Consider the following 23930-nt stretch of genomic DNA (forward strand, 5'->3'; position numbering starts at 1 on the left):
GGAAAGGCCCAACTCACTTATGGTCGCTCACTCTCCGCCCTTCTGGATCATATCCCATCTCATTCCATGATCTAATTGTTACCGTCTACCTCAGTACCCTAACGCCGAACAACATTAATGACTGCCCCAACATCATGGCTCTTCGATATCACCGAATCCTCCGGTCCAGGGCTGCTTTGGCCATTCGACAAGTGGCATACGAGGGATTGGCGTATGTGCTGCTTTGCGTGTCGCTCCTTGGCATCTTCTGCTTCCACTTCTTCGTCCTGGCCCTTTTCTTTGCCGCCATACAGATCCCTTCCCGTCCCGCACACTACCCCATTCGGTACAGGCTCCTCCTATACCTAACACTGCATTCGTTGCCCGGACTGTTCGCTCGCCCCTTGCTGCGTCAATCGAAAGCCCTTGTCGTACAAGCCGAGGCGCTCGGCCAAAGCGAGAAGGAGGACCCAGAGTCGGGCCGCTGCGGCGGCCGCCACCGCCATGTGCAGCTGCGATGGATCGTCGAGTATTGGTGTTATGCCCTCGACTTTCTCACTCCTCTTTTCCCCGATGTGGAGTCCTGGCCGCTCTATCGCTGGGCGCTTCGGCTTGTTTTCCGGCGGCAGCAGCAGCAATTCATGTTGCGTTTACCCCCGAGTGGCCCGAAGCCTGTGAGTGGACATTCACCTGAAGAGACGCAACAGTCGCAGTTCATGCTGGCCGAGTTCCGCGCCGGTCGCCACCGGCCATACCTACCGAGATCTGGGGACCTGTTCTGCCTCTACGTCGCCAAGGTCGACGAGGATGCGAGTCGAAATTGGGTGTACGATCCCATGGAACGACTGGCCAGCCTGCCTCTCGCGATCCCCCTGACAGCCTCGTATCCAAGCTGGGTGTTGACTTTCTGGAACAGCCTGCGTCGCAAGCTGGAGGGCTGGTGGTGGGACTCCTTAGAGCAGTGCGTCCTCTGGGACATGGCCTTTGACCTGCGGGATAGATATAGGCACTATCTACTTAGGCTGGAGCGGGAGGTAGCATGTTATAGGGCCTACTCCCAGGAGCATATGTTGTGATCATGATGCCACTTGAATGGCTTGCCTCCAAGGCCGTTTGTTGGGAACCTGTAGTTGTACAGACGTGTTAATCCTGTGAAAACGCCGCTAGGGGTTGCTTTTCCATAGTTCTCAGTCATACAGTGGCTAGGCAGGGACCAGACGATTCCAATATATCAACATTCAATCATCACTACAGTAGTGCCTAATCAACCTGCCCTTCCGAATATCGGTACCAATCCATACTACAGTGCTCAATCACAAATACAGCCACAAATACACAGCAATCATTGCCCTTGATTGCATAAATACATCTCCAACCATTAACAAGCCAACAATCCCTGCCCGTAGCCTCCAAAATATCATCATCTCCTGGATCTATGAAGCGTTAGTATAATCGAAGGGGCGAAGCAACAACATACATACCAAAGTCGAGCTGAACTTCCCGGCCTTGCGGTAGTTAATCTCGAGGGTTAGAACATGCCAAGACCACCTGTGACGTAAATGTTGAATTGGTTATAGAGTTTGGGGGGTATTAGGATATAATACCTTCTTTTTGAGTCGATATGTGTTGGACTTGCTAGGTTTTGAGTCACTTGCGTCTGCTGACCTGCGCTGGTATGAGTCAAAAAGCAAACCAATAATTGACAAAAAGAAAAAAAATACCATCTGCGGAACCAACGCATGTGTGGCTTGGCTGATGACCCGTCTGATCTAGGGTTTCGACATGATCGCATTCTGTCCACCGTATTGAACGGGATGGAATTTAATGCAGCCAAAGAGAGCAATTGAAGTGTGAAACTGTGAACGGGGGAGTTGAGGAACCGAATATCGGCTTCCAGATGTGTGGTCGTTTCGTTGGTCTTTGTCAGCGATTGGCTTCCCGGGGTAGGATGGGGCATGGAGGTTGAGAATCAGTTTGGTCAGGGCTTGATCATGACTTTAATGTCATGGACAACAGGAAGTTTATAATGTTCTGGGATCAATGAAAAGGCATTTGAGAGACTGCGGTGTCGGTCTCAAGCGTCTTGCATAACTGTAGTGGCGAGAGATGTTGTTATTGAATGGCCTTTATACGTACGTACGGTGGTTGGCGATGTATAATATAATATATTTTAAGTCCTTTATAATATATATTCTATTTAAGTAGAGAGAGGATCGTGAGATCCTTTTTGTACGGTAAAATAGATAATCCGTGCGCACGGCGTACGTAATCCTCTTAAACCGTATTAATTATTATTTTTAAGCTAAATATTTTAATACTAGTAACTTTTTTTTAAGAGGAACGCACCCTTTTTTTATACCTCTTTGTAAATTATACGGACGTATTAAATTATTCGATTTCTTATATTTTTTTTCGGTACGAGTAACGCTATATTTACTTTATTTACTCTTAATAATATAATTAATCTAAAAAAAACCGTAATCGCCGGTACCGTATATAATACCTAATACTTCGTTTAATATTTAATTAATATTTAACTAATAAAAAAAATTCTCCCTCGTACGAATTAATAATTAATCCCTTTTTATTCGTCTCGATTTAAAATATTCGAAATTCGAATTAATAAATCTACTAATTCGTACTTTTCTTTATCGATATAAAAAGAAACCTAATTCCTTAATCCTTTATATAAAAAGTTTTTCTCCTTTAATCATTTACTTTTATTACTATAACTATTCGTATAAAACTAAGCTTTAAGCTATTTATTTTAATTATCTACTCTTTTTTATATAATTTCTCTTTTCGCGCGATAACTAATATAAATAATACCCTATCCGGTTTATACACTATTACTTTCGAACCGTAAAATATCGTTAATTATAATAATAATTACCGATAAATAATTTTATCGATTAACTTTATAATTAACCGTATTTCTTTTAAAATATTATTATTAATATACGGTTACTCTATTTTTCTATTAAAATAATATTTAAATATTAATAATCGTGTAATAAAATAACGAAAAACGAGTAATTACGATACTTAATTACGATATTATTATTCGTATTTAAATTACCGAGTTTTTTAAACTAATAATTTTACGGATTATTTAACGCGAAAATTATTTCCGTGCGCTCTTTATTATTTTTTATAAAATAACCGGTCTTAATTATACTAACGAGTATATTTAAAACTTATACCCGTTCCGTAACTATTTCCGTTTTACCGGTTACTTAAGCGGTTAATATACCACGTACGTTTAAAAATTATACGGTTCCTAATATCGTATTCCGATTATTTTACCGGTTTAATATAATAATAATAATAACGATAATAATAATAATAACGATAATAATAACGATAATAACGATTCGAATAGCGAGGAAAAATAAAGTAATTTTTAAAATAACGATATTTAAACGGGGTTATATAAAAAAGTAATATATAATATTTAAATATAATAAATTATACGATATCTTTTTTTTAAAGCTTAAATATAATATACTATTATATCTTTTTTACCTCCTCTTTTCGTATAATAATAAAATATTAATAGTAATTATATATCGTGTAATAATAAATAAAATATTCCACCCTCTCTCTATTTACTTAAACTAAGGTTCGGGTTTTTCCACGTATACTTCTATTCGTACAGTAAGCTTATTCGTAAAAATAAACTGTTCGAGTATTTAATTTAAAATCTTTTTCGTAAAAACGTCGGTTAAATTATCTCGGCCGTTAACCTAGTAAATCTTTAAAATCTTTTTCTTTTTATACGATTTTCAAAGGAATATAATATTAATTATAAGCCTTTTTTCGTTTATAATTTCGAATTTAACGAAATATTCGTATAGTAATTTCGAGTCGGTATAAAAAATTATCAGGATATTTTAAAATTTAAAGCTTCGTATAATTTTTTAAAATATAAAATTAAATACAATACCGTTATTAACTCTAAAAATTATACCGTATAGTTCGCTCGCGAGTATATTTCGCGTAACTCTTTTATATTTCGTCGAGCTTTAATATACGATATTTCTTTTTATTTCGAAACTATTCTTCGTACGGCGTATTTTTTAATTAATCGCGATAATATATTTAAATTAAAACGTTAAATCCTTATTATTCGCGAATAAGCCGTCGGTAAAAATATATATTTTCGTATATTAAAAGTTAAAAGGAATATATTTTAATTTTTATACGAGGTATTTAATTTATTATAATATTTATATATTAAAGTATTTAATATCTTTCTCCTTTAATGTTTAAATTTAAACGGCGATAAAAAAGTCGTATAAAGCCTTTAATTAATATATTAAAGCGATATACGCTCTTTTCGTACGTTAAAAAACGTATTATTAATCTTAATCCGTAATTTAAACGTTAATAAAGCGGAATTATTAAGCTTATCCTTTTTATTCGAATAAAATATTATATAATTTAAACTAAATCTTTTTTCCGTTAAACTTAATCGGTTTATTCTCGGTTAAAGTCTTTTTCGGCTTCGCACGAAATTTCGTATTTATAAACTCTTTTTTTTTAAAAAGAAAAAATAGGGGAGTAATAAAACTAAATATATCGTCGGTTTATATTATTATAATATCGAAAATATTTAATCTATCGCATATAAATAAAAAGTATAGATTATACGTAAATACCGTTATTCCGAAGTTTTATACGTAGTATTCGTAATACGTTTTAAACTAATAAAAATCGAATTCCGTTAATCCGTATAATAATAATATAATTTAAAAAATTATACTTTCTAAGAAATATAACTTAAACTTTTTAAAAACTCGGCGTATATTTTTCGGGTAAGCTTTTTATACGATTAAATATATACTTACGTTATATCTTAAAGTTTTTTATACGCTCCGAAATTTTTAATAAACGTCGGTTCGAAAACGAAAAGTAAGCGTTAACTTATCCGCTAAATAATTAACGATTAAGTTAAAAAAAATTTTTTATTAACGTCGCTATACCTTTAAATAATAAACCTAAATTTTTTATACGACTTAATATTTTTTCTTTTTACTTCGCGTACGAATCGTGTTTTAAAAATCCGGTATTAATCATATATTTATAAGTTATATTGTACGAATTAAAAAACGTTTTACGCGGCGAGGTTATTAATTTTTTCCGTATTAAATTCTTAAAATAGGGCTTCAAATATATTAATAACGCTATTTTTCCGAAATTTTAATATAAAATCGTAGTTTTTTTATTTTTATATAATAAAAAAAATATTATGCGATATATTATTATTTAGCGGTTCTTTTCGTACTATAATAATAATATAATCCGCGATATCCTTTTTTCGTATTAAAATATAATCGTACTAAAATATCCGTATAATCCGGGGGTATATAAATATCCTTATCTTAAAGTAATTTAATATATAACCTAAATTATATTTAACGAAGTTCCGGTTAATCGGTATACTATATAATACGTACTGGTATATTTATTTTATTACTTTCCGAGGTTTAATTCTTTTCTTTTTCTTAAAAAAACGGTTTAATTTAAATAATTCAGAAATCTTTTAAGCTATCGTATATATTAATACGAACTGTCCGTCCCTCGATTACGGCGATTTAATAAAGTCTGGTTTAGCCGTTTTTTTACGCTATATAAAAACTTTTATTTAAAGCGGGAAAGTTAAAATATCGTAGATATACAGTCCGTTTTAAGTATTTAAAGCTTAATTAATATCGATTTTTGTATAATATTTCCGGAGCATCTTTATTACTTCGTGGATAACTTTCATATATTTTTAAACTTTTAATAATAACGGGGATCGTACGTTAATTCGAGGGTATACCCCGAAAATAAAAAGCATCGAAATTAAGCCGTTCGGGCTTATAGTATTATTAAAAGTTTTAACGATTATTTAAAAAACTATTTCCGGGTCGGTATATTAATTTAATTCTTTTTATAAAATATCGTACGCTCGGCGGAGCAGGCCGTACGATTTTTTAACTTTTTTTACGGTTTAATATATTTCGATTAATATTTATTTATACGTAATTCTTATTATTTATACGTAATCGCTAAACTTTTTTTAAAATAAATGCCTAAATTATACGAAATAACGTTTAAAAACCCTTAATAAACGTATGTTTAGTATCGGTAAAAAGCGTTCTATATATTTTATACGGAAAAGGTTTTTAAAAATATAACGGCTTAAAACGAAATATTTATATCGATAACGTAAAAAATATTTTATTTATTTATATATATAACGTCGGTAACGATTTTATAATTAAATTTATAATCGTTACGTAACGAAAACTTAAAACGTTTTAAAACTAAGTCGTATAATTAATATTATAAATAAAATTTCCGGATTTTTTTTAAATTTACCGGTTTAATATCGTTATATCCGGCGTTTTTAAAAAAATTATATAGTTTTTTTATATAAAAATATTTAAACTATTAATAAAAATAACGGAGCTATATTTCGAAAAAATATATTATTTACTTTATACGATTAACGTTAAAAAATAGGTGTCCCTATTTTTAAATAACGGGGAACTATACGTTATTATTTTTTCGTATAATAACGTTTTAAATATTATTATAATAAGCTTCGAATTAATCGGCGTTATATAATAAAAATAAAAATAATATAAACATATCGAAAATATTATATTTCGTAACTTTTAAATTTTTTTATATAATAATAAATTTAATAAAGGTTATAATAAACGAGTTTTCGAATTAAATTAATACTACTCCGAAAATCTAATTAATATTTACGTCGAGGTTTTTTTTATATATAAACTTCGGCCTACGGTTTATTAATAATAAAAATACGTACGGCGTTAATATTTTATAATTCGTTTTAATATTATTAATTATACTATCCGCGAAAAGAAAATTAATTTACTCGTATAATTAATTCTTTTACGGAATAAATATCCTCTCCCGTAAAATAATAAAAGAATACGGCATTTATAAAATAATGCGTACCGCTCCGTATAATATTAAGGTCGGTAACTTTTTCCTTCGGCGTATTATTTCTTTTGTCGTTAATAAATAAAGAATTTCTTTTTTATTTATATAAAAACTCGTTATAATTCCCGGGATTCGTTCTGATAATTTCGTACGTTTATAAATATTATATACATATTTTTTATTACTCTTTAAACCGGTAATACATTAACCAGCATCTTTATTTACTATAAACACGGTATACCTTTAATTGATCGAGCCGTATATTATACCTTAATACGCCGTATAATACTTTTAAATAATATATAGTTATCGTACGCTAATTTCGATTATTTCGGGGTAATCTTTAATCGTATAGTTATTAATTACCGTATAATTACCGTATAATTCCCGTACGATTATATTATCGATTAATAAAAAATATTTCTAATAATAAATTATCGTATAAAATATTTATCAAATATTTTATTACCCCTTTTCGATTAAAAGCGGCAGTTATAAACGTTTAAAAATTTAAAAACAATCCTTCGCACGTTAACTTTTAATAAATAAAAGCCGGTTTTAATTTAAAAACTTTAAGATATATTTATATAACGGAAATCCGAAATTAAACCTCTTTTTAAAAGTTTTTACCGAGGGCTCGTTTGTAACGAACGCTATCTGGGTTCCAAAGGAAACCTAGTAAGACGTACTGGGGTTTATGTTTGGCAATACGAGAGAGTATTTGAACGTGCGATAGAAGTCTACTCTTATCGATATAATGTGTAATAGCCGTAGGAATAAAAGGTGACTGAGGTGCGTAAATTTAAGGGGATTTATAATAGAGTCGTTAAGGCTGTTTGCTTTATTAATGGGTTAGATTAATGTTTAGATTAATTACTGAAGTAGAGAGTGTTTATTTAAAATATATAGGGAGCGTTTATCGTTATATATCCAATTTCTCCTTTACTGATTCCTTTAAGTTTTGTTGGATATCCGCGATTTAATATATTTTGTCCTGGTTCGTATTGGATATCCGCGATTCAATATATCCCTATTTTATTTTTACGTAATTAGTGTTATCCTGCTGTCCTTCCCTGGCTGTTTAGTCCGTGCTGTTTAACTCGTACTGTTTAACTCGTGCTGTCCTGGGGTGGCTGCGTCGGGTGCTGCCTATCGTCGTTGGTGTTAGTCATCGTCGTAGCTTGATCGTCGTAGGTCTTTGCTGATTAGTGGGGTCGCGATGACTAGTAGGGCTTTGCTAACTGGTGGGGCTTCGCTGACTGGTGTGGCTTGGAATGTTGCTGGGTTTTTATGCAGGGTTTCGGGGTATCGTAGGGCCGTGCCGTAGGGTGGGTTCTGGGCCGCATGGTTGGGCCAGGTCGTAATATTATTCCTTCCCTCCTGTTTGCTTTGTTCCTAAAGTAGTTTGGTCGCTATAAGTACCTACGGGTTTGCCGTCGTGTTGAGGTTTTTCGTAAGTTTCTTCCTTCCTGCTTTTTATTGTGATGTATGCTTATTATGTTGTTTAGTCGCGTTGAGAAACGCAAATTTCGTTCTAAGAAGACTGAATAACGCGACGCTTTGTTATTTGCTATTTTGCAGTATTCCGTTATTATGCCGTCGTGTTTTTATTACGAGGGCCGTGGCTTTTTTTTGCGAGGTTTCGGTGCAGGATTCGTTCCGTTATGCTGAGTGCGTTCGTTAAGGTCGGTCTCGTTGCGACGTTTAAAGTGTTACTTTTACTAAGTTGCGAAAAATCGCCGAGTAATATTAAAAGCTGGAGGATAAGCTCTAAGTTGCGGAGGAAAAGGTCTTTCGCCTTCGAAAACAAAAGAAACTCTGGTTCGAGAAGATGATGCGGGCGGTTTGTTGTAGTATCGACAGTATCGAGGAGTTCGAGCGCGTTAAGCGCGAGGAGGCTAATAAAGAGGCTCGTTGTAAGGCTATATCCGAACTGGCTCCCGAGGAGGTTTCGATATTGCCTTCCGACTTCTCGTTCGACTGGAACGCTGTGTATCCTGACGTGCTGCTGAAGCCGTCGTTGTTGGCGGAGTTTGGGGTCGTCCCTCGAACTTTTAAAGCTCCTCAGCGGCGTTCCCCAAGTATTTCCTAGGTTCCCAGGTGTTGTCTTCTATTAAGTAATCCTTCCACTTAACGAAGTATTTCTATCCCTTCCCGACCCGTTTTTTATCGAGGATCGTCTCGACTTTATACTCGTATTAATCCGTTTCGACCTTTAACTGTGTTTCGGGTTTTACATTTTTAAGGGTTAGTTCGAATAATAAGATATAAAATATAGGGTGTATCCGCATTGTTTTGAGTAGTAATAGTCGGTAATTGGTTTTTGAAATAATTTCTGCGATTTTGAATAGTCCGATCTTTTTGAAGTCTAGTTTTTCGCTTGGTCGTTTAGTTTTGATGTTTCGTCGTAGGAGGTAAACTTTTCCTCCTTTTTCCAAGGTTGGTCCCTTTAACCTGGTTCGGTCGGCGTACTGCTTTATTCGTTATTAGAGGAAGGTGAGGTCTTACTGTAGTGCTGTCTGTAATTCCTTTAGTTTTTCGACTTATATAATCGCGATAGGTGCTAACTTTCCTTCCAGGGGTGTTCTGGTAACTTTTGGGTTATACCCGTAGTTTGCCCGAAATAGGGATATGCGGGTGGCCTCGTTATTTACGCTATTGTAGGCGAATTGTACTATAGGTAATAACTGCACCTAGTTATTTTGTTTATGGTTGACGTAGTAGCGTAGGTATTGCTCCAGTGTTTAGTTTATTCGTTCGGTTTGTTTATTTGTTTGGGGATGGTAGGCTATGGACAGTTTATATTTTACGCCGAGTTGCGCTATTAGCGACTTTTAAAACTTAGCGGTGAATAGTTTGTTTCGGTCGGAAATGATCGTTTTAGGTAGCCTATACTAATTAATAATTGTTCGTAGGAACGTGTAGGCTAGGTTACTGGTATCGCTGGATTTTTTATACGGTAGGAAGTAAGCGTACTTCGTGAGTTTGTCCGTGATTACTAGGATGTTGTCGTAGTTAACTCTGGTTAGGGGTTCTTTTAATGGGGGTAGCTTAATTACGAAGTCGAGTACGATTGTTTTCTATGCTTTGTCTGGTGGTGGAATTGGTTGTAGTTCCCTATAGGGTCGGTGTCTGGCGGCCTTGGCCTTGTTGCAGAGGTCGCACTCGTTAACTACTTTAGTCACGATTAACTTAAGGTTTTTTGCAGTCGAATTGCCTAGTGATTCGTTTCCAGGTTTTGAATACTCCTTGGTGTCTATGCGCGGGATGCTCGTAAAATTCCTTGATAAAGCTCTTACGGTACTGTTTAGGGATGTGGATTTTGTTTCGGTAGAAGACGAGGTTGTTTCGTTTCTCGAGGTGATCCCTGGTATAGTTGGTAAGATCCGGGGTTTGATTTAGTTGTCGGAATTTGGAGACCTAATCGTCGTTGTACTGTACGGAACTTGTGGTATTTAGTTGTCGTAACGGCGTAAGGTTGCCGTCCTGATCGTAGGTCAGGATAGTCCGTGTCTCAGGTGGGACTTCCTCCTAGTGGTTTAGTTGTCGGCTTAACGCGTCGGCGTGACCGTTCTCGCTACTCTTACGGTAAATAATGGTAAGGTTAAATCCTGAGAGGAATTTAAATTATTATATTTGTCGTTTATTTAGCTCTTTTATCGTAGTAAACGTTGTAAGGTTCTTGTGGTCGGTGTAAACTTTAACTGGTTTTACTGTTCCGTTAAGGTAATGTCGCTATTTTTTGTAAGCCTTAATAATGGCTATTAGTTCTTTATTGTGGATCTAATAGTTGAGTTTTAGTCTATTAAGTTTTTTCGAGAAGAATGTAACAGGGTGCGATTTTCCGTTGTCGTTCCGTTAGTTGAGTTGCCCTCCGATCGCATAATCCGATGCGTCGGTTTCGATTTTAAAAGGTTTAGCAGGATTTGCTACGCGAAGTATTGGTTCGCTAAGGATTCGCTCCTTGATGTCGTGGAAGGCTTGGTCTTCCTTTTCTGTTTATCGGAATGGTTCGTCCTTTTTTGTTAGGTTCGTTAGAAATGTCGTTAACCTGTTAAATCCGGGGACAAATATTCGGTAGTAGTTAGTTAGTCCTAAGAAGGATCTGATTTCTATAGCGCTTATGGGCGTGGGCTACTTTTTAACTGCTAAAATTTTAGAAGGTTTTATCCGGATTTCTTTAGGGGATATTACGTATCCCATAAATGTGACGGATCGTTAGTGGAACTCGCTCTTTTCTGGATTAACTAGTAGGTTAACGTCCTGCAGTTTTTGAAGTATTAACTTAACGTGTTTTCGGTGCTGCTTATCGTTTTCGGAGTAGATTAGGATATTATCGAGATATACTACGATAAACTTATCGAGGTATTCTCGTAGGACGTGGTTAATTATTGCCTGGAAATTAACTAGTGTGTTGGTTAAACTAAACGGCATAGTTTAGTACTCGAAATGTCCGTACTTAGTTCGGAACGCGGTTTTCTATTCTTTTTTTCCTTGATACGGATTAGGTTGTATGCGTTAGGGAGGTTAAGTGTTGTAAAGATTTTGGCGTATAGTAGTTTGTCTCGTAAATCGCTGATTAAGGGTAAGGGGTACCGGTTTTTAATGGTGATTTCGTTAAGCTTCCGGTAATCGATATATATACGCTATTTGGGTTTCCCGTCCCTGCTCTTTTTGGGACGAAGAGTATGGGGAATCCTGTTGGCGACGTAGATGGTCGTATAACTCTTTTTTCGAGATTTTCCGTGATATACTCTTTTAGGGCTTGTTCGTGTTTTTGATTAAGTTTATATATGGGTATAAATAGGGGTTCTTTCTTATCCTTAAGGGGTATTTTATGATCCTATTGTGTGTAAGGCGGTAAGCCTGTTTTTAGTTTCTTATTAAAGAGAGCTTTGAATTGCCGGTACTCTTTTGGTATAATCGTCGTGATATTCGGCTTAGGCTTCTTGGCAATGATATATGCTTTAAGGACTTTAGGTTTACTGGGGGGTTATTTCCTAGACCGCTGCCTATCGACTAAACCTTTTCCTAGTATATTCCACTAAAGTTAGCCTATTCTTTAATTGACTCTAGGATTATTTACCCGTAATTAGGGTATCCCTAAAATTATGTCGTATCCTGCGACGTTCGTGATGTTACACGTGATTCGTTTATAACGTCCTTCGATATTGATTGAAAGGTTCGCGACTTCTTTTCGTACGTCTCTATTATCGTACGTTATAAGTCCTTTATCGACGGTCCTAAGTCGGTATAGGGCGTTTTTCTCCTGTTATTTTAAGGTTAGGCTATTAACGATTCGTGGTAAAATATAATTACTTTACGCTCCGCTATTTAGTAGCGCTCGGATAGTAACTCCTTTAATTTCGACTATTAGTACGATATAGTCGTAGATGTCCTAGTTATTTGTTATTAAGCATAGGGATTTATCGTATCCCGTCGGGTATCGTTCTTTTATAACCGGCGGGAGTCGTTTCCCGACCGTTATAGTAGGTTTCGTTCGTCGGCTATTCGTTGGTGGCGACGGATCTGTGCGTACGGTATCTCGTGGTCGTACGGTGGTAGCGGTGTTTGGGATCCTGTTATTATGGCAGGTCCCCTAACCTGGGAGTTTTAGGTATCTTGGAAGCATCGTGCGCTTTTTTTGAGCGTTCGGTAGGCTCGTGATTTTTTTTAAGCGTACTGTAGGCACTCGTCGTTAGTGTAGTCTTTCCAGTCCTGTTTTTCTAAGTGGCATTTTCGGGGCTACTGTGGAGTCCTTTCGATTAGTAGGTAGGCTCGTCGGGGGTTAAGTATGGTTGTTTTAACCTTCCCGATAAGGTAGTCGAGGTATGGTTACTTGATTAGGTGCTTGCTAATCCTTCGAGGGAACCATCCCTCTTCGAGCTTTTCTGCCAAGTGCTCGGTGCAACCATCGTGGATGCAGCCGATCTAAGCGAGTAAGAAGTGGTTATCGTGTGTTGGCGAAATTTTGGGATCGTCGCCGATAGCGTAATTTCTTTTTACTTTTTGTTTAAGTCCGTGCATAATAAGTACTTGCCGCAGTTTTCGTGATTTAAGAAGTGTAACTCCTGGGATTACCAGCTATTCGTCGATATTTAGGTTTCGGGGTTTTACTACTTTTACGGCGAGTTCGGGTACAGGTAATCTAATAAGCCGTTTAGGATCCTTTAGTCGACGCTCGGCGCGGATTAAGTTATTTCTCGGGTTTTTATTTTCGCTGCTACTCTCGCTGTTTTCGTTATTATAAAGGGTTTATTGTTATACTATCGCGAGGGTGCGTGTAGTACCTTACCGTCTAGGGGTTTTAAGGAATTATTCCGTTCCTTCCTTGTCTGCCAAGTGGTCGTGGCAATTATTGTCGTAATAAGCTATCCAGGATAGGCTACCGTGGGGCACGTTTATCGTACTGTTGGCGTTGTTTTTTTTAATAGCTATAAAGGTTGGTCGATTATTAGTAGTATTAATTTGTCGTTTATCCGGGACTTTTCGGAAGTCTTTCTTTAGGGATCGATAGTTTTGGGCGAAATATCCCTGTTTTTAATAGTTATAGCAGGTAACGCCCTGTTTTTTGTCGTGTTTATCGTGTTTAGTAGCGTCGAGGTCTATGGGTCCACTATGATAGCCATGCGCTGTGCTATTCTTTGGTGGCATGCTGTGGTGGTGACGCGGTCGGTTTGTGTTGGCTTGGACTCGACTGGTCCACCGTTATTGTCCGCCCTGTTTTTCGCGGCGTTGTTCGTATATGCGAGTGTCGATTTTAATGGTGAGCTCTATATACGAAAGGAAATTATTAGGGGTATTAAGCCGGCTGAGTTCGTCCTTAACGTTTTCTTTTAACCCCCGGTAGTATATTATAATCTTCGTGGCTTCGGTGCAGTCTAGTCGAGCCATAATGCGTCGGAACTCGGCGGTGTAAAAGGCGGTTAACCCTTTCTATTTAAAAGTTTCCAATTCTCTTTTTGCTTATCGCTTTTCGTCGGGGTCCTGGAAGAGTGACTTGAGAGCTTGTTCGAAGCTATCGTAGCTTTCGAAAATTCGTTATGCCTCTGCGCGGCATAGCTCAATTTGTTAGTCATTTTCTATTAGTTCGTTCAGGTAGGGTTTAAACTAAGCGAGTGCTTTGCTTTTAAGGAACGAGGCGGCGTGGATAACTCGTTGAGTAGCGTCCTGGAACGTTTTTTTATAGAACCGTTGGTAGGCCTTGACTTGGACAAGGAATCCGCGGAGGTTTCTACTGGTTCCGTCGAAGGCTGCTGGGGTGCTAATCTTTATGCCTCCCTTGGGAGTAACAGGGGTCTGGATAATGTTGGCGGCGGTACGGAGGAGGCGTATTTTTTACGTAGTTCGTCGATGTCTGGTGTTTATCCTGGGGTGTTCTTGGCTAGGAGTTCGTTGCGTTTTTTTTCGAGTTTAACGTAATAGTGTTAATAGTTGGCGTTCTCCTGTTTAAATTCCTTAATTCGTTTGGCCAACGTTTATCGGGTAGGGCTATCGTCGCTGTCGTCGCTGTCTACCTTTATCGCGGGGTCTCGATGAGAGGTGTTTACAGTGGTGGCAGGGGCCTTCCCGTGGCGAGGGGTGTTGCTAGGTCTAGGTGTAGACATGGTTCCTGTAGGTGCTATTGTTCAAGGGTCTAGGTAGTGACTCGTAAAAATAAGAGTGATTAAAATGTAACGAACGCTATCTGGGTTTTAAAGGAAACCTAGTAAGACGTACTGGGGTTTATATTTAATAATACGAGAGAGTATTTAAACGTGCGATAAAAGTCCACTCTTATCGATACAATGTGTAATAGCCGTAGGAATAAAAGGTAACTGAGGTGCGTAGATTTAAGGGGATTCATAATAGAGTCGTTAAGGCTGTTTGCTTTATTAATAGGTTAGATTAATGCTTAAATTAATTACTGAAGTAAAGAGTGTTTATTTAAAATATATAGGGAGCGTTTATCGTTATATATTTAATTTCTTCTTTACTGATTCCTTTAGGTTTTATTGGATATTCGCGATCTAATATATCTTGTCCTGGCTCGTACTGGATATCCGCGATCTAACATATCCCTACTTTATTTTCACGTGACCAGTATTATCCTGCTGTCCTTCCCTGGCTGTCCAATCCGTGCTGTCCAACTCGTACTGTCCAACTCGTGCTGTCCTGGGGTGGCTGCGTCGGGTACTGCCTGTCGTCGTTGGTGTTGGTTATCGTCGTAGCTTAATCGTCGTAGGTCTTTATTAATTAGTGGGGTCGCGATAACTAGTGGGGCTTTGTTAACTGGTGGGGCTTCGCTGACTGGTGTGGCTTGGAATGTTGCTGGGTCTTTGTGCAGGGTTTCGGGGTATCGTAGGGCCGTGCCGTAGGGTGGGTTCTGGGCCGCATGGTTGGGCCAGGTCGTAACATCGTTATATAAATTAAAGTTTATTTAAAAGTATATTTAAAACTTTATACTATATTTTTTCCGGGTTTTCCTTTTTTTATTTATACGAAAATTATTTCCGTTTAATTTATATAATATTAATTATAGTTTATTTTTATATTAAAATAATTATTTAAAAGGTAATATATTTCGTTTTATCTTTTTCCGAATCCGATATAATAGAAATAATATTACTTCGTATAATTAATAAGTACGTTTTAAAAAACGTATAATAAATTTTTTAAAAAAACCGTACCGGCGGTATTAATTAATAAATATCCGTACTTTATCCGCGAAAATATTATATAATCGGTTAATATATATCTATTCTTTTTTAATACGTTTTTTAAAAAACGATAATTTTGCGACTTTTAATTATTTTACTTTATATTAAATATATCGATAAAATATTATATATTATTTCGTATAAAAATATCGAGGTTTATATAAATAAGTCGAGTATAACGTTATAATTAAAAGTTAAGTAAGTATATATAAATTAATTAATATAAACTCCGGGTAGTCCGGGGTTTATTACCGGTATAAATCGAAGGGTACTCGTTTATTATTTTATACGGTTTATTAACTCGTTTTTAATTAATACGATTAAATATTTTTTAAAGCTTTATACGGTTAACGTTTATCGTACCTTTAATATTAAAAATACCGTTAATTATTATGAAAAGTTTTTTTTATACGGTATTAATTTATAAAGCGTACGAACCGTTTAGTTATCGTTCTATTCGCCGGGATCGTTACCTTATAAATTTCGATATATAAAAAACATTTTTTTATATACCCTCGGTTTATTAATTTAAAATAAGGTTCGGTTTACTCTTTAAAATTGGAAAAAATTTACTTTTCGAGTATAATACTTTATATTTTAAATTTATAATAATCGTAAAAAAATTATACGAAATATATAATATATATAGTTTTATTCTTTTTCGATTCGATAATATCGAAAAGGTTTAACTTTATGTCCTATTAATCGATATTTATAGCGGTTCGAGATTCTTAAGCGTATATACTCGTAATTTATATAATCATTTTATACGTAAACCGATCGAGGTTTAAGTTTAACGTGGTTTACCACTACGCGACGCATATCACTTAGCGACGCATCTTTTCTACTTCTCGACCTTTTTATATAAATTAATTTAATTATAACGCTTAAAATTAATTAAAACTACTCGCTATCCGATTTTTCGCTTAATTTTATATTTTTTTTATATGTTCGCGTATTATAACCTGTTTCGCCATAAATACTATAGCGCCTTTTATTAGTCGCCCTCCGTTTTAACAAACCCTTATTTTTACTTTTATCGGGCGTTAAACGCTTTTTTTTTACCTTTTCGTTTTATAGCTGCTAAGATTTTTTAATAGTAAGGGCTTTTTTAAGCTAAACTCGCGATTTTTTAGCTTTCCGGTGTTTAAAAAGTGCTAAATTAGCCTCTTTTAATATATATATTTTATTACGTATAAAGGTTATTTTATAGGCTATTTTAGTTATACCCTTCGCTATTTAGTTTATCGTATTTAAAATCGGCGTCGGAGAGCTTTTTTAATAGGTAAATACCCTCTTTTTAATATAAATAAAGTATTTAGTTATTTATTAAGGGTTAAACGGCGTTTAAAGGTCGTAAATACTGGCCGTCCTTAAACGGAATAGGTTAAGTGTAAGCGTCCAGAAACGTATATTTAGTTTATTAATTACTTCGTTAAGGTTATAAGGTATTAAACTAAATACGCTAAATCTAGATTTAATATTAGCTTCCGTAAAAATAGTAAAATACGCAGCTTTAAAGGCGATAACGAACTCGAGCTTAGTAATATAGTTTATAAAAGCCTTAATAAATAGCTCGATTTTTTTCGAATAAATACGCTTTAAAAGCGAATAAAGTACTATATCGAAAAGTTAAAGTAAATGCAATAAATAGGGAGGCATATTAATAATAATAATATTATTATCTTAGTAATATATTTCGAATTCGGCCGAAATATAGCTCTCGTAACCGTCGAGAATTAAAAGGCGGTAATAATTTTTCGTTTATAATCTAATATATTTATCGAAATACTTAATCTAGTTTAAGCTTATTTCGTTATTAATCTAATTATTAAAAATCGGCTTAATTATTTAATCGCCCGGTAAATCGGTTTCGCGGGATTAATTCGCGAGGTAATATTAACTTTAAACGATTAAAAACGGCGGAATATATTAGCTTTACGAATTAATATATTTAATCGCCGTTGTTTATTCTTAATTACTAAGCTAAACCGACTTCGCTTTTCTACGCCGCTCGGCGCGTATTACGACGAGTATTAACCCGATTATACTTATTATAAAACTAGTTTTATCGAAATTTTAAATATTTTCGTTAACGATCTCGTATTTCGCCTTTATATTTACAATTAACGTAAACCAGGCAGAAATAACTTTAAAATCTTTATAAAAAGCCCTTTAATAATCGTACCGACGATTTATTTTAGTTTTTAAATCCGGATTACGATTAATAAAGCGCTTAACTTAATACTTACCGACGCGGTCGCCGCCGCGCAACGCGGTAAAGAGATTAGCTATATTTTTTATATTAACGAAATCGAGAAGCATCCTTTAAATATTTAGATTAATTATATATTTACGAAGTACCTTTTTTTTAATTAAATTTATTTTATATCGTTTCGGTCGGATTTCGCGTTTTAAAGTTCGGCCATAAATTCGATAGCGTAAAATTAATTCGGGTATATTATAAGCTTTTATTACTACTTTTTAGCTTATTTAATTCGGTCCGTTTCGTGTCGCTTAAATTATTAAAACTATCTAATCTTCTTAGGATTAATTAGGCATTATAATTATAGAGGTATTACGCGTTAAAGTTTAATTATATTAGAATTAAATTAAGGTGCGTCGCTAAGTAATATACGTCGCGTAATAGTAAACCACGTTATAATAATTAACGATATATAATATAATATATTTTAAGTCCTTTATAATATATAATCTATTTAAATAAAAAAGAAATCGTGAAATCCCCTTTATACGGTAAAATAAATAATCCGTGCGCACGGCGCACGTAATCCCCCTGAACCGTACTGGTTGTTACCCCTGAGCTGGATATTCTAACAATTGTCCCTCAGCTTGTCGGGTCGGCCGTAATGAGTTGCTGTGTGGATCTCGTGCTACCGGATCCAAAGATGCCAGAAGGCTGGCCAGGGTCATATAGGAATGTAGCAGAATGAAGGTGGTCCTGGATCTGTGTACAGAGCAAGGTATATGTGGTGCTGCCGGAATCTGGATGAACATCGAGCCACATAATGTGGAACAGATGTGGCGAAAGGTCTTGAAGATCAAATCCGGAGTCCAGAAAACAGCATCCAGCGAATACGGTAGAGTGATGGCCAGGTAGCAGGTGATACTTTGTTGGATGCTCAAGGAGGACAAATTCTGTCACAACAGCCATCCATATTAACTTCGGCTCAGCTCGAGAGACCACGGATGCCAGATTGACTACCTGATCGTCAATTTCGACTCCCTTTGGCCCGCTACAAGAATTGAGATGAAGGACTGAGGAGGCAACAGCTAGAGAGGGCGATTGAGGTGTTCGAAGGTTGAGGAACTGACTGTCGACCTCTAGATGTGTACTCGCGTGGTTTGCCCGTTTGTCGGTAGAGCCATATTCAGAGAGCCGAGTGCTCTCTGCTGCTCGATTGTGTTTGGGGGATGGCGTAGAGCGGTTCTTCCTTCGAAGTCGGCACGATGTGAGAGGATGGGAAATGTGTCCAATGCCAGGTGTGGTCTGTCTGACTGTCTGGTCGTAAATGTTAACTCCCTTCGATTCGCCGTACGGGTTGAGATGAAGGCGCTGGAGAGAGCGACCGAAGTGCTCGAGAGATGAATATCGAGATTGAGGAATCGACCGCCGACAGAGCCATATTAAGAGAGCTGAGTGCTCTGTGCTGCTCGGCTGTGCTCGGAGGATGACGCAGAGCGGTTCTTCGAAGTTGGCACGGTGTGAGAGGATGGGAGAGATGTTCAATGCCGGGATCGATGGGTTTGGATGTCCTGGAACAGAAGAGGTCAGGCCACTGCACGAAGGAAAATGTGAGATTGGTGAAGTAATTACCATGATCAGATCGAAGGAATCGACTGTCGACGGGTCTTGGCGATATGTGCTCACTGTGTCGCGTGGTGTGTTTGTTGACAGGGCCGTATTAAGAGAGTTGAGTGCTGTCTCTTTTGACCTTCTGTCGTCGACGGGAGCCATATTAAGAGAGCTGAGTGCTTCCCACCTGCCCAGCCCGCACCCAGCCCCTGCCCAAGACCCCCTCCTTGTTCTGCCGCAATTCTTCTTAGGTATCATGAACCTCAATCAGCGAGAACCCCCCTTTTTTTGGTTATTGATTTTTCTGCTTTTTTTTTTTTTTTTTTTTTTTTTTTCTCGAGGGAGTCCTGCTTCAATCGGAACGCTTAGCAGAGGCAGTATATAGCTTCGAGGAGAGCCGAAGCATCAACCAAGGCCATACATGCGTACATAGCTTAATGTACCCTTCTGGGTAGGGTAGACCTAACGTTTAATCACCGATATCCGCTCTCACATCGAGGATCCACATCAGAATCCGCCATGCCCAGAAACCGCCGACCATACAGCCGGCGGTCTCCCAGCAGCGGGCGAAAACTTCCGCTTCACCAAGAGCTTGATTGGACAGCGCGGTGTCCAAACTAGGGACCGCAAGACATGGAATGACAAGCAATCCCCAGATCCACGCGACAAAACAAGGGAATGTTGCGACTGCCAACAAGAACAGAACAGGTTGGCGCCACCATGATGACCTCAGAGCACGTTGAGGTACTCGTCGGGGAGTCCATCCAGGTTGAACTGAATAGACCGGGAGAATAGAGTCCGAAGAGGTAGCCATAGTGGAAATATTACTGTTAAGAGGTCTATGAAGAAAGGAAGTTCGGAATCCCATCGTGGGCTTCGAGACGTGCTACATTACCCGCCTCCATCTTCGGTCTGCTGTTGTGCCTTCCTCTTTCATGAAACGTGCAAATCTCTGTTTTGCGGCTTTCTTCAAACCACCACCCTTAGTTGTGCGGGAAGAGCAACTTCTGCCAGTGCTTCTAAGATCAATGTGGCAACACGTACCTGCAGCGGTTTCCTACTTTGACAGTGGAAGTGACCAAACATGAGGTGTGATTTGTAATATGCACGGCAAGCTTATCGTTCTTCGGTGTTCGAGGAGGCAAGTGGGAAGTTGCAATTGCCCTTCCTACTAGAAGAGGAGCAGACGGTGACACATGCCATACAGACTACCCCAGAATTCACTCAGATGGTCGGGGACATACAAGCAGACAATTTGATGCTTTCAAGACGTGCTTGTAGTTAGAAAGCATATCCACTGCACCAGTGAATCACATTTGGGTGTTTTGGATGTTGGATATAGATGTTGTTCCGGTTCATATTTGGGTATGTATCATACGTCATGTCATAAGCTCGTCCCAATGCCCATAGCCAGCATTGTTATAGTTTGTAATCCTTAGGGAATCATGAATCGTCCTAACCCAGTCCCCGCCGACTCCCTGAATGGACTTTCCCTCCTCTCACACCACCCGCGAGTTCACCCCAGTCGTCGTCGTCCCCGTCTCCGCCGTAGCACCCCCAACCCCCGTGCCCGCCGCCGTCGTCGTCGTTCCCGCAGCAGTAGTCCCCGTAGTCACCGGTTCCTCCGCTGCCGCCGCCGCACCAGCCGTGTGCTTCCCATGCTTCTGCTCGTGCCGCGCGACCATGTGGTCCGTCCCCGCAATGTCCTGCTTGCCCTTCTCCGTGATGCTGCGGTTCTTGGCCTGCGCCAGCTGCGTCTGCGGGTGGTTGCTGTCGTTGTCGAAGGCCTGGTCCGTGGCCTCCATGGCCGAGCCTCGGATCGCGTCGCCCGCGCCCCGGATGCCCTTAAGGCCGGACTTGACGTCGTCTATGATCTTGGACATTTTCGGCGTGTGGTTGGTCTGTGTGTGTGTGTGTGTGTAGATTTTGTGTTGGCCTTTTCTTAGGATGAGAGCGAGGTGAAATATACGAAGATGTCTTGATGGTTGAGATGTTGAGATGGTAGGATGAGTGTAAGTTACGATGCCAAGAAACGTGGGTGACTACCCAGCAGCTTTATGTGACCGAAACAAGACATCCCGCAAGACACCGGCGATGACGTAGAAGATGCCACAAGGGCACCAACAAGTCAGCATGACGTAGTTTGGCACGGCGTTGGGCTGATTGGTTCGAGATGTTGCTGAAGCCCCACCGTGATTATCGCCTAGTCCGGGCTAACCAGCGGAGATAAAGGGGCAATCTTTCCGGCCACCAGCAATATCTTGGTGATGAATGGCTACAATGTTCGCTGCCATCGTCTTGTTGCAATGCCCTCCCGATATATGCCGTGCCTTGTTGTGGTCGCGGTGAGCAGGCCCGGATGAGATTGCAGCAGTATGGTCATCCATGAAAGTATTTCCAGAACGTGAACAATGCCTATTTCTCGTATTTAACTAGTTCTTCAGTAGATGAGAGAGCTTGCGCCGAAAATGCGTTGAACCATTACTTGCTTCGCCCGCCTCACCAAATATAGGAGAGTACCAAGTCCTGTGGATGACAGCCAAGAAACCAAGAGCAAGCAAGCAGTTTAAAGAAGAAGGTTAATGCCGTTGTCGCAATGATACAGATATGCTTCTATAACGCGCTCTCTAAAACTCCAAAGAGCAGTGGTCCCAAGATATGGTCGTGAAGGTTGTAGATGCAACGCCCCCAAAACGCCAGCCAAATCAAGCCAGGCTCTTTCCCAAAAAGGGGGAATCAGAGGCCCGTCCCAAACATCAGTTACAATGTAGGTATACGCCAAACTCTAAGCAAGAATATTAAATATTACTCCTGAAGGGCGGGACCGCTCCCAGAGCCAAGTTCAACGTCTGGTTCTAAGATGCTGACCGCGGCTTGTTGATACGGACACACCACAAGAAGTAGTCCTCGAGCGGGAGCAGGTTCAGCATGAACTTGTTGCCCTTCCACGCAATGCCGCAGACGGCCGCGCCGGCGACAGCATCGAGGATGAAGTGGTTAGCGGTCGAGACGATGGCGACGAGGATGATAAAGGGGTAGAAGAAGCCGAAGAGCAGGCACAGCAGGCGCGGCGTCGACGGCAGGTGGAATCGCATGTTCGAAATGGTGACCGGGCGGGTCTGGCGGTGGCGTGCGTTCAGGGGTAGCGTGGCCACAGTCATACCGATCATAAGGGAGTAGCCAAAGTGGAGCGAAGGCATGGCAGCTATTCGGGGATTAGATTAGTTAGGGGTCCAAAAGATTGGGGTTCGTCGGACGACGACGACGAGAATGGTCTTACCATACTGGTTACAGAACTTGTTTTGCGTCCAATAGCTAGCATCACCGTCGGCACCGTGAACAGTGTCTACAAAGCCGTAGGTTCGGCCTTCCGTCGCATCGGCGCCTTGCGCATTCGGGTCGCTCAGCAGGCGAGGCGGCATGCAGGGCCAGAGGGTGAAGATGAAAAAGGCGATGAGATTGCACATGGCCATGGTGCGGCGGCGAGCCTGGAAAAGGGGCGCGCCAGCAGGGGAGCCCGCGCTCTGTCCGACGTCCTTGCCGTCCTGACGCTCGTGCGTGCGGTTGCGCACAATACAGTAGTAGTATAGGCAGACGAGAAAGAAGATGGTGGCCGGGATGTGGATGAAGGAGTAGAGGCGGTTGATCCACGGCATCAGAGTCGTATGCGGCAGGAACATCTTCTGGATCGCCGGCTCGAGGAAGAGGCCCAACTTCTGCTCAAGGTGGACGACCTGCAGGCCGTGGCGGCGGGCGACGTTCACGGTACCCTCGACGAGAGTTAACGCCGAGACAGCACGACCGAGTTGATAGACCTAGGTGAACGTCGTTAGTCCCTCTTGTACATATCGCATGGGGATCGATGCGGATGGCTTACCCAGTAAATCAGTGCCCAATACCAGACCTCACAGAGGAAAGGAAGTTTGATTAATAGCCGGCTCAAGAAGCTATCCTTGAACACTCGTGTGTTGGGCGACACCACGCTCCCTCGGAACTTCCAAAACCCAACCTCTCTCCTCCTCCATACTGGCTCCGATGCCGCCGATGATGTGAGATACCCATCCTCGAGCAAGTTGTCTGTCATCATGGGCGAGTAGGGACCGTCGTCCTCGACGGCGGTCTCGTCGGAAGAGGATGTCCTCGAAGTTCGTACTTCGTCATCGTCGCCCTTCTCCTTCCAAGGGATCTCGCCGCGCTTGGCGAAGAGCTTGTAGTTCGTATTACGGTTCACGATGACACCACCCGCAAGTAGCGACACCACCACGACGGGTTCGGCAAGGCCTCCAACACCCATGGTCACGGTTGCTGGTTGGAAGCAGTTCGAGAAAGGGACCCCTCCAAGAGAGTTCTATGGTCGCAGGATCCAGGCAATGGTCGTTTCCGTTCCGGGGTCGATCTAGATAGCTCGGGATACGCAATCAGGGAAAGAGGCGCGAGACAGACAAAAAGTCTATCTGGATGGCAGGAGGGCGTTA

General features: G+C 39.4%; 5 protein-coding genes across 5 annotated transcripts; 1 reads left to right on the forward strand and 4 right to left on the reverse strand.

Moving 5' to 3' along the window:
- Positions 1 to 134: 134 nt before the first annotated feature.
- PG986_010735 (uncharacterized protein) lies at positions 135 to 1055 on the forward strand (the record flags this gene model as incomplete). The annotated part of the gene is made up of 1 exon (XM_066846957.1): positions 135 to 1055. One exon carries the CDS (start codon positions 135 to 137, stop codon positions 1053 to 1055), a length of 921 nt encoding a protein of 306 aa, XP_066696448.1.
- Positions 1056 to 18486: 17431 nt separating this feature from the next.
- On the reverse strand, positions 18487 to 19617 carry PG986_010736 (uncharacterized protein; the record flags this gene model as incomplete). The annotated part of the gene is made up of 1 exon (XM_066846958.1): positions 18487 to 19617. One exon carries the CDS (start codon positions 19615 to 19617, stop codon positions 18487 to 18489), a length of 1131 nt encoding a protein of 376 aa, XP_066696449.1.
- Positions 19618 to 19924: 307 nt separating this feature from the next.
- On the reverse strand, positions 19925 to 20269 carry PG986_010737 (uncharacterized protein; the record flags this gene model as incomplete). Its single annotated transcript, XM_066846959.1, has 1 exon — positions 19925 to 20269. The coding sequence occupies one exon, from the start codon at positions 20267 to 20269 to the stop codon at positions 19925 to 19927; it is 345 nt and encodes a 114-aa protein (XP_066696450.1).
- Positions 20270 to 20954: 685 nt separating this feature from the next.
- PG986_010738 (uncharacterized protein) lies at positions 20955 to 21338 on the reverse strand (the record flags this gene model as incomplete). The annotated part of the gene is made up of 1 exon (XM_066846960.1): positions 20955 to 21338. One exon carries the CDS (start codon positions 21336 to 21338, stop codon positions 20955 to 20957), a length of 384 nt encoding a protein of 127 aa, XP_066696451.1.
- Positions 21339 to 22310: 972 nt separating this feature from the next.
- Positions 22311 to 23749, reverse strand: PG986_010739 (uncharacterized protein; the record flags this gene model as incomplete). The annotated part of the gene is made up of 3 exons (XM_066846961.1): positions 22311 to 22660; positions 22736 to 23270; positions 23333 to 23749. 3 exons carry the CDS (start codon positions 23747 to 23749, stop codon positions 22311 to 22313), a joined length of 1302 nt encoding a protein of 433 aa, XP_066696452.1.
- Positions 23750 to 23930: the final 181 nt, after the last annotated feature.

The sequence above is a fragment of the Apiospora aurea genome (genome assembly GCF_038362705.1).
Source record: "Apiospora aurea strain CBS 24483 chromosome Unknown utg000007l_segment0_segment0, whole genome shotgun sequence".
Classification (NCBI taxonomy): domain Eukaryota; kingdom Fungi; phylum Ascomycota; class Sordariomycetes; order Amphisphaeriales; family Apiosporaceae; genus Apiospora; species Apiospora aurea.